This window comes from Hipposideros armiger, unplaced genomic scaffold, assembly GCF_001890085.2.
Source record: "Hipposideros armiger isolate ML-2016 unplaced genomic scaffold, ASM189008v1 scaffold_1738, whole genome shotgun sequence".
Taxonomy (NCBI): domain Eukaryota; kingdom Metazoa; phylum Chordata; class Mammalia; order Chiroptera; family Hipposideridae; genus Hipposideros; species Hipposideros armiger.
The window spans coordinates 3252-21401 of record NW_017733088.1 but is presented as its reverse complement, the minus strand read 5'-3'; the positions used below and the strand labels follow the sequence as shown (position 1 = coordinate 21401).

The following is an 18150-nucleotide window of genomic DNA, read 5'->3' as shown; positions in this document are numbered from 1 at the left end:
ATAATTACCTATAATTGCCATGCTGTACATTACATATTCATAACTTATTTTATTGTATAACTGGAAGGCTGTGCTTTTTTTTTAAATTGGGGAGTTGGGGGAGAAGAACAGTGTTGGGGAATTGGGAAGGGTAACGAGTTGCTGTTCTTCAATCTTAGTTGTGGAGGGTGCCAGTCACCATCTGGCTGCCCGTCAGCAGCTCTTGGCCTCTAAGCTCAAGGTTCAGTGTTCAATCTTAGTTGCGGGTGGGTGTAGCCATTATCCCATGCGGGAGTTGAACTGGCAGCCTTGTTGCTAAGAGCGCACATTCTACCCACTGAGCGACCTGGATGGCAGCTCAGCTCAAGGTGCTGAGTTCAGTCTTAGTTGCCGACAGATGTAGCCCACCATCGAAGAGGCAGTCTTGGCAGCTGAGCCATCCTGCCAACTGTTGACAGCTCAGCGGCAGCTCAGCTAGGGCGCAGCGTCACTGACCCATGTGGGAATTGAACCGGCAGCCCTGTTGCTCAGAACTCGCGCTCATAAGCTAACTCTTAAAAAAACTGAGCCACTCAGCTGGGCCTGGAAGTTTGTACTTTTTGACTCCTTTTACCCATTTTTCCCACTCTCCACCCCCTGCCCTGGTAACCACCAATGGTTTTCTTTATCAATGGCTTATTTCTTTCTTTTTTGATTTCATATATGTGAGATCATATGGTATTTGTCTTTCTCTATCTGACTTATTTCGCTTATCATATCCTCTCAAGTTCCATTCATGTTATTGCAAATGACAAGATTTTTTTTATGTCTAAATTATATATATATATATATATATATATATATATATATATATATATTCACATTTTCTTCATTCAGTTGTCAATGGACCATAGATATGAGTGTTTCCCATATCTTGGCTATTGTAAATAATGCTGCAGTGAACATAGGGGTGCATGTATTTTTTCAAGTTAGAGTTTTTGTTTTCTTCAGATATATATCCAGAAGTGGAATTGTGGTATCATATGGTAGTTCTAGTTTTAACATTTGAGAAAATTTCATACTATTCTTCATAGTGGCTGCATCAATTTACAGTCCCACCAACAATGCACTAGGTTTCCTTTTTCTCTATATGCTTGCCAGTTTTTGTTATCTCGTCTTACCAATAATAGCCATGAAATATTTTAATTCTGATGAAGTCTAATTTAATAATTTTTTATATATAGTGCATGATATTTTATATGCTGTTTTAGAAATCTTTGCCTACCCCCAGATTATAAAGATTTTCTTCTATGTTTTCTTTTAGAAGCTTTGTTATATTAGTTTTTACATTTAGGACTATGGTTTATCTTAAGTTTATTTTTGCATATGGTATGAGTTGAGGATCAAGGTTCATTTTTTTCCCCATCAAAACATTGTTCCAACACAATAGCAAAGTGCAGAATGAAAATTGGAGTCCAGTTTTAGGTTTTGTAGGATTATACTTAACTGTGCTTCTCAGGGGAATGGAAAGGGATTTACTTCAAGTTTGAGTAAAAACTTCCCTTTCTATGACTGTAGAAGTTACTCTCTGAATTGTGGGAGGGAAAAGACTAAGGAAAGGATAATAGAAGAGAAAGAGATGTAGTGTGGCCTGTGGAAGGGGCAGTAGTTACCTAGAGGGATTTTATAGACATAGGAGGTGGAACATTCACACAGATATCCATTTTGCACAGAGACAAGCAATTCCCCTACCAGTATCCTGGAATCCCATCAGTGCCAATAGACCGTGCAGCCACCACTCAGTCAAGAACTGTACACTGTCTGCACCTTGCAGTCAGTTGTCCTAGTTCTCCCTCATTTGCAGCCAGCCCAGCAGCCAATGACCACATGGCAGGAGTGAGCTCAATCATGCTCCATGGCTTGTTCACTTCCATCAGAATTGCCCTATGTTCACCACACTCTAACCCTAGACCAAAGTAAACCCTTGAGTAATGGAGGGGACTGAGGATACCTAGAGGGCGGTTTACCTAATAGAAAGCAAGTCTATCCTAAATGGAACCCATCTGATATCTTTCCATTGTACAAGGTATCCTATTATACAATTTAAAGTGTCTGTAGAGTCAATATGCGTGATTTCAAATATAGTATCCAGTTAAGAATCGTACTAATCATTATTACTATGATTAATCATGAATTGAACCACTCTGTAGGCAAAACATTGCCTTCACCGTTTATTTCATCTTTGCAAACTTTATGGATCAACAAAAACACAAGCATCATGATTTTAACTTTATTTTAGTGGCAATTGTTTGATGTTATGAAGTTGCTCGTTTAACTCATTCCTAGCGGAGGGGAGGAGAGCTGGTTAGGAAATTATGTTCCTTGGATTTTTAGAGTATGTTACATATATGGACATTGTTAGTATTATTTCCTGTTTTCCTCTCATTGGCTTCTTTTTCATTTTGAACTTTCTGGAATCTCTCCTCGAAAAGCCGTGCCTGTTCCTAAAAGAGAAAGTAGAGACTGAACTCACACAGCTTAAAACATTTCCTACATTTTCCAAATTATTTCCCCTGTCAATAACTACATTAACCCTTCATGAGTTTTTGAAAGTTATTTTGGTAATTCTTTCCTCCCTTAAACTTCAACTATTATCACTGTCCTGAATTTCCTATGCCTGTTAATATATTTTTCTGGGCTTCTTTTTTTTTTTTTAGCTGCAGAAATGTTTTTCTCCTATAGTTTAAAAATATTAGTGACCCAGAATCATATTCTTGGCCCTCTTCACCCACACGCAACACAGTCTTTCTGGAAAAAACTATCATTTTTTTCTCTTCAACTCTGATCTAGGTAGTGTGAACTCAAAAATATACTGAAGAAAATATGGAAGATGGGTGCATTCCAGTAGGAAGGTTACTTTCTGATTCAGAATCATGGCTGATGTTTGATTAGGGAACTTAGTACAAATCTCCCAACTTTGGTGGCAAGGTCACAGAAAACAGTTGAAGAGCTCAGGGCCTGCACTAGCCCATACTGCATTTCTGGGTGGACTCAACTTAGACTTGGGGTAGAGTCTGGAGAACAGGAAGGTACAGGCAGCCTGGGTATTTAATTATGTGGTTAATTGTGTAGAAGTTTATGGCATCTTCCTATTCATTAGGGTGCCTGCAGAGATGAAGTTATATCAGGTATGGCAGAAACAAAATCACTTGGACTTCACTCAGTAGGACAGTCCAGATATCTTTCCACAAGGTGAGACCCAGAAATGTTACTTATCTCTTATGCAATTACAATTTTCTCATTTGAAAAATGAGAACATAATAGTACCTATAACATAACATGAGGACTGGATCACAGACTGTCTGTACAGCCATTGTGCAGTGCTTAGTAATGAATAGCTACTATTTATTAGGGATTTAATAATGAAGAATTCCATGATATTTTATCCTGCAGGTAAATAGCCTTTAGTAACCAGAGATGGTCACAGGTAGAAGCAGTAATAGAGTGAAATGTCTACTAGGGTTTTTTCTAGAATAGCCCTTAATCTGACATGATGCTCTAACTTGTAAGCAGTGTTTTTGATTCAGCCCAAGTAGAAGATGAAATGGCGATGACACAATCGAATACCTGAAGTTTAAGTTCTAGAATCCTCTGTTGCTCGGCCTGGAACTCGGTCTTGTCCTTCTCCATCTTCTCAGTCAGCTGTTTCACATATTCCAGATGACTCTTTTCTTTCTCTTCCATCATCTGCTCATTCTTCTTTTGCATTTCGTCCAACATTTTTTGGGCACCTTCTGCACATTCAGCCCTCACACGTTGCACTGAGGAAGAAAAATAAGAAGAGAAACATGATGGCCTTATTTTGCCTTTCACTCCCTTTTTTTGTTTTATTCTTATTTCATGGAGAAAACTTTCTGGGGTGATTTTTGCACTGAGTAACCAAGAGGCAGATGACTGTAAATTCCAGTTAAGAAAAAAAAAATCCCCTAGAACTATGTACTATACTTGCTATTCTTTGTTCTACAGTAATAATTTCAGGTGGACTAATGTGGCTTACATTAACATTTCTAAGGCTTTCCAACTACCTACAGTGTTTTCAGCTGTTCTCACCTTGACTCTCTTTTTCCTTTTCTGTGAGTGACTGATCAGTCTTTAGAAGTGTATCAGCCACATCCTGCTTGGACTCCAAGTATTTCCTCAGTGTCTCTTCTGCCTAGTGATACAGAAGAAGATAGATTTAGGAAATAGGGATTATGAGTTTAAGCAAAACTCAGAGATACATCTGTTAATTCAATTTAATTTTACCACCCATGTAAAAATCATTTTGGAGTTCAAATGGTATTATATTTCAAACTAAATTGGCCTAAAACCCAACTCTGGATTCCCCTCAAACCTGTGTCATTCCCAATCATCCCAATTTTAGCTATTTAATTTGGTAACTGACTTTCTAATTGTTATGGGTTAAAAACTTTCCAGTCACCCTTGGTATTTTTTTTCTCTCACACACCCCACATGTAATCATCAGCTAATAATGTTTACTCCATCTTAAAAGTAAAACCAAGAAGAACTCATCACTTTTCATCTGATCCTCCCAAATGCCCTGGTCCAAGGCATCATTATATCTTGCCCAGACCATCACGTTAGCTTCATAATTGGTCTTCCTACTTTCATTCTTGGTCCACTATAGTCCATTTTTCTCAGAGCAGGTAATGTTGTGCTATATGATTTTAAGAAAGATCACTTCACTCTTATGGACACAATCTTCTACTGATTTTCCTATTCTTTCTAAATAAAATTCAAACTTTTTCAGTGACTTCCAAGGCACTACCTTGTCTGGCCTCTGGCCTCTGAACACCTATCTGACGTCATCTCCCGCCACCTCCTCCTTTGCTCACTGGCCACCTGCCACATTTCTTGCTTTTCCTGGAACATAAACTAATTTCTTTTTTTGCACTTTTCCACTGTTTGAAATTTTCTTCCCCTAGATGCCCACTTGCCTCACTCAAGTCCTCCTTTGAAGACTCTGCTGAAACGTTACTTCATCAGAAAGGCCTTCTGTAAATCATACATATAAAAGAGCTTCACATTTCTTTCCCCTTCTATCCCTATAACCTACTTTTTTCTTCAGGGCACTTTTTGTCACTGTGATAGTGACCGCTAGAGTTATCCTAATATTATTCTCCCCTTTGTCTTTGGTAACAGAACTCTGAATTTTTTTCTACCTGGGCACATTTCGTATTTTCTAGGCAGCATCCCTGGTAAGTGGGATGCCCATATGATTAAATTCTGGCCAATAATACTTAAGCAGAAGTGTCGTATGGTACTTTTTAAAAATTACCTTAAAGAGAGTTGACTCAAAGGCCTTTTACTCTTCTGTTTTTCCCTTTTCTTTCCATGTATAATATGGAACTAATAGGTGAAACTCTAGCAGCCATAAATTGACCTTTAAAAAGGAGGCTGTGTACTAAAGCACTGGAGCAGAATGAAGAAAGAGGCCTGAGAACAATATTGTATGGAGCTGTCATATCAGCCCAGATTCCCTCTTCCTCACTTCTTATAAACAAGAGAGAAAAAAACTTTTGTCTTTTTAAAGCTACCATTTAAAAAAATAATATACACTCAAGCCTAATTCTAAGTGATATAATCTGAGCACACCAGCATAAAGGAATAGTTAAGAGCACAGTCTGCTATCTGGATTGGCATTCAACTGTACCAGTCATCACCCGTGTTGTTCTTGTGTGAGCTCTTTTACTCCTGTGTCTCAATTTTCATATTTATAAAATGGAGGTATTAATTACATGTACTTCATAGCATTCTTGTGAGGATTGAATGAGTTAAGCCCATTCATTTCCTGAAACACAAGAATCTCTATATGTGTTAACTGTTATTATTTTTGTCTGTAACCTATAATTTGTTTATTGCTGGGAAACACTTTTAGAGGACTTGTTTGTCTCTCTTTTTTTTTTAAATTGCCTTAACCCCAGAAACTTGACAAGACCTGACATATAGTTAAGCCTGAATACATAAATGTTGGATCATTGGATGACTAAATTAATGAATGAATTCTACAAACATTTTTTGGAGGCTCCATCTGCGCTTCCAAGGAGCAACATGCTCTTCATCCCGTGGTAGGCTCCCTTACTGAATAAATCCAGTGAGTGGATGAATGAAAGGCAGGGGCACTATATACTGTTTTAGTTGTTTCCACTACAGTTTGAAAGTCGCCTCAGCAGGTCCCCAGAAATGGTACTTAGTAGGTAGTTTACCTGTATCCCCTTTCTGGGCACCTGATAGTACTTATTTGTCAGCTCCTGTCTCTTCTGAAGAAAGAGATAATAGCCTCCTGGTTTAGCAAATGTTCCCCTCTTCACATCTTCTTCTAAAGGGCTGAAAATATGCTGAAGTAAGGCCACGCAATGATCTGATGATGCTTTCACGTTCTGCTTACAAAAGTCATCTTGTTTTGCTACCAAACAGATCTGTGGAATGACAAAATAACACATATGGTTCAGGAAGCCATGAGAATGTTAGCCACACACAGACTACTGGGGAATGCTTCTCCTGTAGAGACTGTGGCAACCAAACAGGACCTCACCCCTCACCTTGCTGTGAGATTCCAGAATATCCTTAAAAAGAGTCTTGATTAAAAAAAAGAAGAAAAATTACATCTACTTTTCTGGTTGTGATTATCTGAAGCTCCGTTCCCCTATTTTTCCTGCTTCAGAGAATGATTCATGAAGCACAGACATGATTCCAAATGAAACTTCTCTTTTCAATTCTCTAATTTCAGGAGTAGTTTAGAGCATAAATGTTGAAGTCTGGCAGGCCTGGGTGACGTTCCTGGCTCCCCCACTTTGTGGCTTTGTGACACTCAGCCTTTTTGCATTGAGGTTTCCTTGTTGGTAAAACGGGAAATTACATCTATTTCATAGATTTTATTTCAGGATTATATGCAGTGATGTAAAATATTAAGCCCAGCCACTTTTTCATAAGTGCTCAGTAAACGGTCAATGATTAATTGAATGATTAAATGAATAATTCTTTAAAATGAGAATATTTTTGTAGATTTTCTCAGTATAAGACTAATGAAGGTAATGGAGATTGTATTACGGGTATTTTTAGTACTGAGAAAGCCTAATAGAACAGCATATTTACCTACATTAAAGCATTCAAGAGAACTTATATATCAAGCTTTTTCTTTAATCTAGAAGGATGTCCATTGTCTTCTGGCCTTGACCAGCTAGTTTCATCAGAACCTCTGAATGCAGGAAGTTATAATTTGTAAAATCCTGCCTTGCAAACCAGGGGTGGGGATTGTCACTTGTCAACTGATTATTAGTTTGTCATGCAACAATCCTTCCCTAATTTGGAAGGACTCAGACTTGAAAACATTCTCAAATAGCATTCTTTTGATTGGTTTCACTTTCTTGGTTTCCTGTGAATTTTACCATTGCCTTACAGTAAAGGCAATACATTTTTAAGGTTTTCAAAAAAAAATTGAATCCTACCAAGGAATCAGCAGGGAACATGAAAGCCTGGTGCCTTTGATTAGCTTTAAAACAAGAAAATAAATTAAAATAATCTTATATGTGTACAGTTTTAAAATTTACTATTTGCCTAAAATATGGCATTCAGAAGGGGGAAATTAACAGAAGAGAATATTTGTAATAAAGATACTTGGTTATGGTACCATGGTCTATAGGACTAAGGCTAGAGGTATTCTATTCTTTAGTAATGATTGCAAATGAGTACACATTCACTGGGTGCTGCTGTCTTTGGATATAGGAAGAACTACTCCTCTCTAGGAAGACTCAGATTTTTCTATCTCTCATGATCTAGAACAGCAAATATACCCTCAATTCCTCCTGGTACTTTAGGTCCACATCCTTGAAAGAATTCTTCATGAAGACTTTAATGGCCTCTTTCTCACTGGCCCTGTGCAGGTCCAGAAGCTCCTGGAGGGTGTCAGTGGGCAGCCGCAGCTTCTGGCGCATCTGCTGGTCATAGTGGGCAATGGCCTTTTTCACGGCGGCTGAGTTCTCAATCTGGGCCAAGGCCAGGACTGCATTCTCCATGCAGGGCAGATCCCCACTGCTGATGGCATTGACATAGGTCAGCACCAGGCTCTCCAGTCCTACAAACAGGAATTTAAAAGTAGTGACAACTATCAGCTGGCGACAGAGAAACAAACCATATTCTGTTTGGTCCTGAGATTGCAAATTTAATTATTTAATTGTTTAGATCCAACTGCCAGAATATTTTATATGCTTTTCAAGTGTCATACACAATAGTTAAAGATTTTCTGAGGCAGAACAGTGATGAAATATTTTGTTAACCTCTAGATTCAGAGGAGTTTAAAGCTTTTCTTTTCTTCTCCTTCCCTCACCCAGAGGAAAGATGTTGCAATGATTGGATCAGAATAAGGATATTCTGGGGCCTAAGATATTAGGTCCTGATATTTTTCTTAACCATTCTATGCCTCCCTTTTTTCTTCCTTTCTTTCTGTTCCCTTCTTACCTCTAATTTATGTAAAAGGCCAAGAAGAAAACTTAGCGTGTGTGTGTGTGTGTGTGTGTGTGTGTGTGTGTGTGTGTGTGTGTGTCCCTGGTGAAGGCTACCAGTCCTGTGTCTGGCCTAGATAAGTTGCTCCTCATAGCTATTCTTTCATCAGAGCTACATACAGTGTGACCAATTGACCCAGGTTTTCCCAGGGCTTGACTAGTTTTAACACTGAAAGTCTTACAGCCCAGGATTTCCTAGCCTTAGGCAAACTGGAGTGGTTGGTTATTTTACAAGTAGCAGTTCTTTGGGACTCAATCCTGGGTCTTCTCTTCTCTTTCTATAATTTTAAATCCCACCTACATGGATACTAATGAATTTTATTTCCTGCTTTGACTTGATTTTTAGGCTTTAGATTTGTATATTTAAATGTCTTCATGGTATCCCTTCCGAAACACATCATAGGAAAATCAGTATTAATTAATCCAAATCTAAATGGCTTCATCCACTCTAAAAAACCGTTTCTCCTCCAGGCATTCCTCTCAGTAAATAATATCCATTCAAGCAGTTGCTTAAGCTCAGAACCCTGGAGTCTTCCTAATTCCCTCCACATATCCATCATCAAGCCTTACGAATTTGACATTCAAAATACATATGGATTCTGTCCATTTTGACCATCTCCATGATCATAATCTTAGCCTAACAAAATCCCCGTTCTTTACTAAAATATTGCAAATATCACCCCTCTTCTCATCGCCTCCTTTAAATCCCTCCAACATTTTATGTACCAAATACTCTGAAAGACAGTTTTAGATATAAATTAGATAACTTAAACTCTCTGTCTATAATCTTTCAAGATCCTCCCATTGAGTTTAAACCCTAATCTCTTTGAAGTCATCTACCAGTCCTGTCAAGTACTGCCCCCTGCACACTTCTCCAGTCATGAGGCCACTCTTATTCTCTTTACTCTTATTCAAATCACATTGTCTTTCTTTTACTTTCTTGAAGTTGCAGAGTTCTTTCCTGTCTCAGGTTTTCTCATATGATATTATTTCTGTCTGCAAAGTTCTTCCGTATGTTCTTCTGGTTAACTCCTACTAATTTTTTTTTTCTTTTTTTAGCAGGGGCTGCAGGCTATGCTGTAGCCTGCGACTCATGGCATCCCAGCTTCAGGTTGAGCTGTTGTTCGCCATCTTAGCTGTAGGGGGCAGTGTCACTGGCCCTCACGTGGGATCCGAACCAGGGCCCTGCTGCACAGAGCTGACATCCCAAACCAGCTCTTTACCAACGCGCCACTTGGCCAGCCCACTCCTACCCATTTTTAAGTTGTCATCTTACATGTCACTTTCAGAGACAAATATTCCCTGTCTTTGAACCCAAATTATCTCCCACCTATCTACACTCCTTACTCTCTCATAGCAGCCTATTATTTGGATTTATTGTGCTCTTCATTATGATTTAAAAAATTGAAATATCTTTGCTCCTGTTGTGCTGCAATAAGGATACAAATAAAATATTTTTATCTACCATTTTACCTAGTGGTTGGTACATTTAGTGCATGTCTTAGTCAATTCAACTATGTTTGAATTGATGAATAAGGGAATTGTGCTGAAGTTAGTGGCAAAGCTTCACATACATGGAGTATTTATTTGCCTTTTCCTGACTTTGCCAATCTATATCGCTCTCCTGGAAGGATGTTTCATAAATAGGGATCTGTGAATTTGGTGGAGACGGTTACAACACCAGGATGGATTCTAGTTCTTTTCCCGTATTCACTTGGCTCATATAGATATTAGATGACACAAGCAATAGTTTTAGTTGCCACATAAAATTCACAATGTGATCCTTGTGATGCGTATTCCTGGCCATCATTAGAATATGTATTTATCAAAAGTAACCCTTATACCTCCCTCTTTTAGTCTCTACAATGCGCAGAAAGTCCAGGTAAGAAGTAGGCATTGAGAGGGACTCACGAGGTCCATTGACAGTGATGTCGCCTGAGAGAGTCTTGGTCTTGGAAGATTTGAAGATGTAGGAGCAGAAATCTGCTACTTGTTCTCTGAATTCAGGATTCAGGTCTTCCTCCTGTAGCTTCTCCAGGTGGGCAAGGTACTTCCTCTGAGTCGGACGGTCGAAGATGAAACACTTTTTCTTTGGGAAGAACTTTCGGATGCAGAACCGAGGTTCATTAAAGCTTTCAGTTTTTATATTAGTACCTAGAGAAATGAAAATTAGAATTAATACACTTTAGACTAACTACCTCAATTAGATGACCCTTCAACATCATAATTGGCACAAACCCTATGTATAAAATAAGCTCATGATGGACCAGCCATTAAAAAAATTTTTTAAATAGAGAAATAAAATTTCTTCCTTTCTCCAAAAAGAGGGATGTAACTTAAAACTAGATTCACCTGATTCAGTCAAGAAATGTTTTCATTTCCTCTAATAGAACAGCCAGGGTTACACAGTTACAACATTGTACTTTTTAGAACCTACACAGAAATGGTTATTTTCATGTTGTTTTCTCTTTGTTTGTCACCCCGTGATCAGTCCCAGTCACCTTGCTTTAGTTTTAGTGACAGCTCCAGGTACTCATCAGCAGTGATGGGTTGCCCATTGGCTTCTAGCTCTAGGGAGAAATCCCTCAGAGCCCACACGAAGTCTGGAAAGAAGCTCACGAAGTCAGCTGAGTCTTTAACCTCACTGTCACCAGGTGAGGATTTTGCCCTGATTCGTTCTGTCAGTTTTGTCACATAGCTGAGATGCTAACATAGGAAAACTGCAGAAAAAGAGTAGCACGTTTTCTGCTATATTTCCTCCCAATATTCAGCTAAACTATTTTTTCTCTTAATTAGCTCATTCATTTATTCATTCATTTATTCCACAAACACTTATTGATCACTTGCTGTGAACCAGGCACTAGTCCAGGGACTAAGAATATTGTGATGACTATCATCAGAGAGCTTGTATCCTAGTGAGGGAGACAAATGATAAACAAAACAAAAATATAATAAAATCTGAGACCCTGAAAAGACTTGGATTTCTGGGAGTGGTTGAGGTAAACTTGGATGTTGAGCGTAATTTGATTCATTAAGGAGGGGACATATGATTTCTTCTGTAGTTCCCCACTATATGTGGTGAAAATATGAAGCTGTTATTTTCCAGATTTAGTGTTGTTGTGGACCACAAAAAGGATACTGCAGTTGGTCTATGGCCTGCTGGTTGATGGTCCCCACGCTGTTGTAGACAAAGGTGCTGCTCAGGAGTATTGCCAGGGCAAAGATCCAGGAGTTATTCTGGTTGTCATCCTGGAAGTCATTGTAGAAGCCACATAGAACAGTGAGGAAGGGCAACATGCTTTCAGTTCAGATGGATAAAATCTGAACCCAGCTCTGTATGTAGCTGTGGAGACTTAGGTTAGTCATCATTTCCCCATGCAAATGTTTTCTCATCTGTACAATTAAATTCATGGTGTTGTGAAATTTAAAGGAGGTATTATATATAAATGCATATGAGTGTATGAAGCACATAAGCACTTGATAGTAGCAACTATTATAATTAGGTAATACATTTCAAATGGATCTCCTGAACTTCGATTGTGATCCTATTCCACTCCCATGACTTACCATGTCATGGTAAGGAACTTCATAGACAGTAGTTACAATATTATTCTTTTTCATTTTTTTTAAATTGAGGAACAGCCATGGTCATTGGTTACACATTGCTTTCATGGTACAGTGTCATAGTTGACTATTTTAGGGAGGGCGCAGCTCACAGTGGCCCATGTGGAGATCGAACCGTCAGCCTTGGTGTTATCAGCACCACTCTCTAGCCAACTGAGCTAACTGGCCACCCAAACTATGCTTCTTAATAAGAGTTCCCTAGGTCTAAGACATATACGAGTAATAATGTATAATCCTTTGTGAACAAAGCTGTTGGCATTAGATATTATATTTTGCTTCTAATGAATAGTACTGCACTGGATAACCATTCTTACCATCTTTCTGGGTTCCGATCATGAAAAGTCATACATTGTAAAATATCTAGCCATGCTTAGAGGCACCTTTAGCAGCCTCACCAAAACATTTTCCTATGATATTAAAGAAAAATGACTATAAACATCTTTAGCTATTATTTTATGGGTTGTATAACCTATCAATTGACCTTATTGTCCATTTGCAATGCTTATAGATGTAGCCAGGTGGAATTCAGTGTTTGAGGTGTGCAACAACTCTTAAATTAGTTTGTTATGATTATACATTATGTTTACTTTCATTATAGAAAGCTCATTTGGTTGGCTTCAAATTGGATCTAAGGTCAAATATTGATCACAATTCAGTAAATGTAAAGGATAATACTTTGATATGATAAGTTAGAAGCATAAGTCAAGCAGTGGGGAGGGATAGCATAAGGAGGGCTACTGATCTGACACAAATAGGATTTAAAAGATTTATTTTTTACCTTCTCTACATCCCCCAGGCCCTCAGTGTCAAGCAGAACGAGGGTGTGGCTTGGCTTCTCGGGGTGAGGCACACACCACATCCAGATTCCCTTGGTGTGAGACTGCACCGTGTAGCCCAGAGAGAAGCCTGCAGAGGGAGTGGAGATAAAAGGGAGTGGAATTTTAATGGGAGATGGTTCTGGAAATTGAGATAAAATTTAGTGAAATCGAAGTTGAAACAGATAAATTAAACCATAATCAGTGTTGATCTTAATTACAACCAGAAAAAATAGGGCAATCAGAATATCTAATACAAAGTGAAACATTTATTTCACCTTAAAGATCAGTGCAAGCTTAATAAAAGACAACAAAACAAAACCCAACAATACAAAACAAAAATAAAGAACAGTGCACTCTAGATATTAATATCCAAACATTTTAGTAAATGTTTTATAGTTTATTATTATGAATATTAATTGTCTTATTTACTACCTTATTCCTTCCAGAAAGGCACATTTATACTTTAAAAGGGAAAATGAAGGCAAAGCGGGAAGAAAGAGTGAGTTCATTCTTATCCTCCAGAAAAGAGTAAATGTAAGGAGAGCATCAGTGAATCGAAAGTTAGGTTTCAATATTCCTCCCCATATCTAACTTTCTCTCCTCACATCGCCATAGTCAATGCCGGGAGTGTGGGTGGACAGAAAGGACTCAGCAGAGCTTTGCTGGTGCCACTCACCCTTGTTCTTCCCAGCCAGCTTGTTCAGCAGGTAGGATTTGCCTGTGCGGTAGAGACCCACAACAGCCACCACGACAAGAGGCTGCTTAATGGCAGACAGGATCTTCAAAGCTTCTGGATTAGGCACCAGTTGCCCTTTAGTGTTCTCAATGAGGCACACTGGGCCTGGCATGTGGATCTCGGAGGCCATGTCCAGGGTGTCACCTTGCCTGGAAGGGATGTGATGGAATGGAAAGCAATTTCTCGTCAGTTAGCTGAGCAAGAACTTACAATATGGACTAAAATTTTATTTTCTGTCCTTGGACTTTCTTCCCTATGAGTTTTAAAAGTTCTGTGTCCCCTGAAGATTGTCCTATGGACTAGTCCACTGGTTCTCTTTAAAAACAACTTGACTTTGGAAAAATTTAGACTTACAAAAAAGTCGTAGAATAGGTAGTGTTTTCATATACCATTTCCCCAGTTTCCCCAAGTGTTAATATATTATATAACCATAGAACAATTATTTATACAGGATTTTAACATAGATACAATGCTGTTAACTAATCTACACACGTTTTCCTAATTTCACCAGCTTTCCCACTAATGTCCTTTTCTGATCCACGATCCAGTCCAGGATCTCTCATTGCAGTCGTTATGTTTCCTTGGTCTTGTATCATCTTTGATAGTTCCTCATTTTTTATTTTGTTTTTCATGATCTCCACATTTTAGAAGAGAACTGGCTGGTCAGTTTGTAGAATATCCCTCAATTTGGGTTTTTCTGATGTTTTCTCATAATTAGATTGAGGTTATGCATTTTTGGCAAGAATGCCATCAAAATGATGTTCTGCCAGTCTCAGAGCACTGCATCAAGGGATTTTTGATGCCAATATAGCTTACTCTGATGCTATTATGCTAACTTTGATGACTTGCATACAGTTGTGTCTGCCAGATTCTTCATTGTAAAGTTAGTATTTACTTCTTTGTAATTACAAAGTACCATTTGGGACCATATTATTGAGGCTATGCAAATATATTTTCATCATACTTTTATATCATTTTATTGTTAATTTAGCATTTAATGATGATGACTTTTGCTTGTGGTAATTATTACAGTAGTGTTTGCCTATAGGTCATTTTGTATTTTCACCATTCCTTCAACATCTATTAAACTTCGCTCTACTATAAGCAAGCACTGCCCCTCTTCTCCATTTATTTATTTACTCATTCAATTACTTAGTTGTATCAGAATAGATTCATAGATATTTATTCTATGGGATTTAACACTTTGCTCTCATTATGTATTTTGTTGCTTCATTTGCCCCAGATTTGTTCATTGAGGGCTCCTTCAGGCTGGCTCCTGTGTCTTTTTGGCATGCTCCCATCATCATCTGAGCACGTCCTTCCTTTCTGGCACCAGAAAGTATTCCATCTTGCATTTTCCTTGATTCGGCTCTAGAATCGACCATTTCTCTCAGAAGCCCTGATTCTTTTCTTTGGGTAACAGAACTTAGATGCCAAGATATCACACTAGGTGTGTGCATTGCTTCCAGGCCTCTCAGGGGTGAAGTTAAGAAATATCTGTATGTATGTTAGCACATATGTACACACATCTATATTTAGTTCTTTATCCACCCATTTCTGTAGATAACCTTGGTTTCCTGCTGACATTTCCAATCCAATCTAACACAGCAGGGTTTATTCAAGCTTTTCTCCTTTCTTTATTTTACTCCTTTCACTTATTCTGAGAGTCCTAGCTCTTGTTATCTATAATAAATTTACTTATTTGCTCAATTCTAGTATACATATGAAGTGTTTTCAAAATTTTTAATTCATACTCCTGTGATAAATAAATTAACTAATTTGAGTACGTTATTAGTGTACCATTCTCTATTTCTTTAGCCTTATGTATGCAGACAGAACACTGTATGCCCAAGTTTCTTAGATTAGTTCTTTTCTTCCTCATCCTCTTCAGTGTGGTGAAATTAATCATTTGTAGTGTAATTAGGTTCACTTGTTACTGTTTTTGTTTCATTTCAGCCTCCCCCAAGTCTTGGTTGATTTCAAGTATTATTTATTTTTTGAATATGTGAAACATAACCTGTTTCTAAGTCAGCTTTCCAAAAAGGTATCTTCAGAGAAATGTTACTTCTCTTTCACCTTACCATCAAATTCTCAGTTTACCTTTCTTTCTATTTTTACTACCCCATTCTCACCCATCTCGTATAAGTTCTCAATACTTAGTTTCTGTTTATACTTCTTAGATATCTTTTCCACAAATGAGCAGATATATGTATGTTTTCTTATTCACATTTTCTAACATGAAAGATCACATGGTATAGATATTTGGAAATCACTCCATATTGGTTCATAAAAATTTTTCACGTTCTTTTTGGCTGGTGTTACTCCATTATAAACATATACCATAGTCTATACAATCACTCTCCTATATAAGCACATTTAAATTGCTTCCAATTAAAAAAAATTACAAACAATGCTGCAGTGAATAACCTCTGATAACTTTGTACATATTTATTTTCATATTGTAGATCTTTCATCAGGCTAGATTCTTAGAAGCGGGAATGTTGTGTCAAAAAAGAACACATGCTTTTGTTACATATAGCCAAATTCTTTTCCAGAAAAGTATACCAGATTGCATGCATTCCTACCAGCTCATCCTGTATCTCATTTTCCGGAAAATAGAGATTTTTCCTTGTTTCTCACATCTTCTGACTTCATTACAAAATTTTGTTTTAAAGCTTTTCACCATCACATTTATTGTAGATATTTAGACTGAACAAATATGAGATCTCTGAGCTTAGGTATGAAGCAAAAGGAGAATGCTGTGCAAAACTTATCTATGTACTTTGAAACACAGACATCATCCTAACCCAGACAGGGACCTCATTTCTCTCAAGTCTGTTTCTGGGCATGGTCTGGGTCAGATGGAGGAACTCAGGTTCCCCAGTGGCTTCTTCCTCTCACTGTGCAGGAGACCCCAGAGCTGCCATGATAAAGGTCGAGAAAGAAATAACAATCTTAAAACATTCCAGTCAGCCTAGGCTCTCCCTCTGCTGGAACCGAATTCAACACAGAGCTGGCGCAGCAGGCACCTCAGGGGCGCCCTGCTGCCTGATAACCTCAGGATTTCATCTGAGCGTGTGTGCCAGTGATCAGCTGCAGCCTATCATGCGATGGTCATTTCAGACTAATATAAGCGACCCTTATAAATCCCTTCCCACCCTGCCTCAATCTTACCTGGAACAGAGATCCATTAGAGTTGGGAAGACAGCAGCTTCAATGAGAAAGCTGTAAGTGCTTCTCCTATTCCCTCTTCTGAGTTTCACTGTACTGGTGTCTCTTTCACTGGCAATTTGGCCTTTTATTTGACCCCTCCAATTTCCTAGAAAGTACCGCAGTTTCTTCAGAAACCTAATGATCAACAAACTATGCAAAGAAACAGACTAAAACTGAAAGCACTGACTCCAACACGGTCACTCAGCAAGAGAATTTCTGAGAATTATGCTTAAGAGGGTTTGACATGGTTTCTCAAACAAATGATCAAAACCACATATTTCGCTACTTTGCACTGTCTCTAAAAGGACATACACACACACACAGACATAGATAAGTTACTTATCATAATAATTTATCTTCTTTTTTAATATATGCATATCACTTTATACTTTCCTGTAAATATTGCTTTAATTGTACCCTGCATACTTTAAATGTAATATTTTCATTTTCATTTAGTTAAAAAATTTTCTAGTGTAATTTCTTACTTGACCTATGGGTTATTTAGAAATATATTTCTTAATTTTTATACATATGGTAGATTATCTAATTATCTTGATTTCTAACATTCATCTGGTCAGAGAACATAGTTTGACTTCCATTCTTTGAATAAGACTTTTCTTACTTATTTTATTATACAGTCGGGGGTTAAGAATATTCCTTGTGTACTTTATATACCCTGCGAAATTTCAGTGCAATGTTCTATACAGGGGTCGGCAAGCTTTTGAGACGTATGTACCCAAAGAGCCGCATGTGGCTCACAAGCCGCAGTTTGCCGACCCATGTTATGGGTATTCATTAGGTCAGTTTCGTTAATCGAGTTACTCATGATGTTTTTCATCATTTTTGTTCGTTTGCTTGTTCTAGAAATTACTAAGACAACTGTGGTCAAATCTCCAGCAATGATTGTGTATTTCTCCTCTTTTTCTCAGCTTTTGCTTTACATAAATTTAAAGCCACATTATTGAGTGTGTATATATACAGGGAGTGCCAAAAAAAATGTATACATATTTTTAAAAAGAAAAAAACTATTAAAATTGTAATACTCAATATATACTGATAACAAAAGATGAATACAAGTCACATTTGACTTTTACAATTACAAGAAGTGCTCAAAGTGGTTACCATCAACGTCCAGACACTTCTGATGATGGCGAAATAAGATAATATCTCTTAAAATTTGTATACAATTTTTTGGCACACCTGGTATACATATGTGTATATATATTTAAATTTAACACCA

At 37.8% G+C, this 18150-nt stretch overlaps 1 protein-coding gene across 1 annotated transcript; it reads right to left on the bottom strand.

Annotated features, from left to right (window-relative positions):
- Positions 1-2234: 2234 nt before the first annotated feature.
- Positions 2235-17119, bottom strand: LOC109378099 (guanylate-binding protein 2-like). The gene is made up of 11 exons (XM_019634566.1): positions 16872-17119; positions 13638-13846; positions 12922-13049; positions 11659-11768; positions 11021-11217; positions 10431-10673; positions 7812-8092; positions 6225-6437; positions 4069-4171; positions 3586-3779; positions 2235-2462 (listed from the first exon to the last, which is right to left on the bottom strand). The coding sequence occupies exons 1-11, from the start codon at positions 16886-16888 to the stop codon at positions 2349-2351; spliced, it is 1809 nt and encodes a 602-aa protein (XP_019490111.1). The 5' UTR covers positions 16889-17119; the 3' UTR covers positions 2235-2348.
- Positions 17120-18150: the final 1031 nt, after the last annotated feature.

Excerpts from the sequence above, each read along its gene's own strand:
- LOC109378099 (XM_019634566.1), bottom strand. Across the intron at positions 8,093-10,430 it reads CATCACTGTCAATGGACCTC|GACTGGAGAGCCTGGTGCTG; the intron begins GTGAGTCCCTCT and ends TCCTGTTTGTAG. Across the intron at positions 2,463-3,585 it reads TTCTAGAACTTAAACTTCAG|GAACAGGCACGGCTTTTCGA; the intron begins GTATTCGATTGT and ends TTTCTCTTTTAG.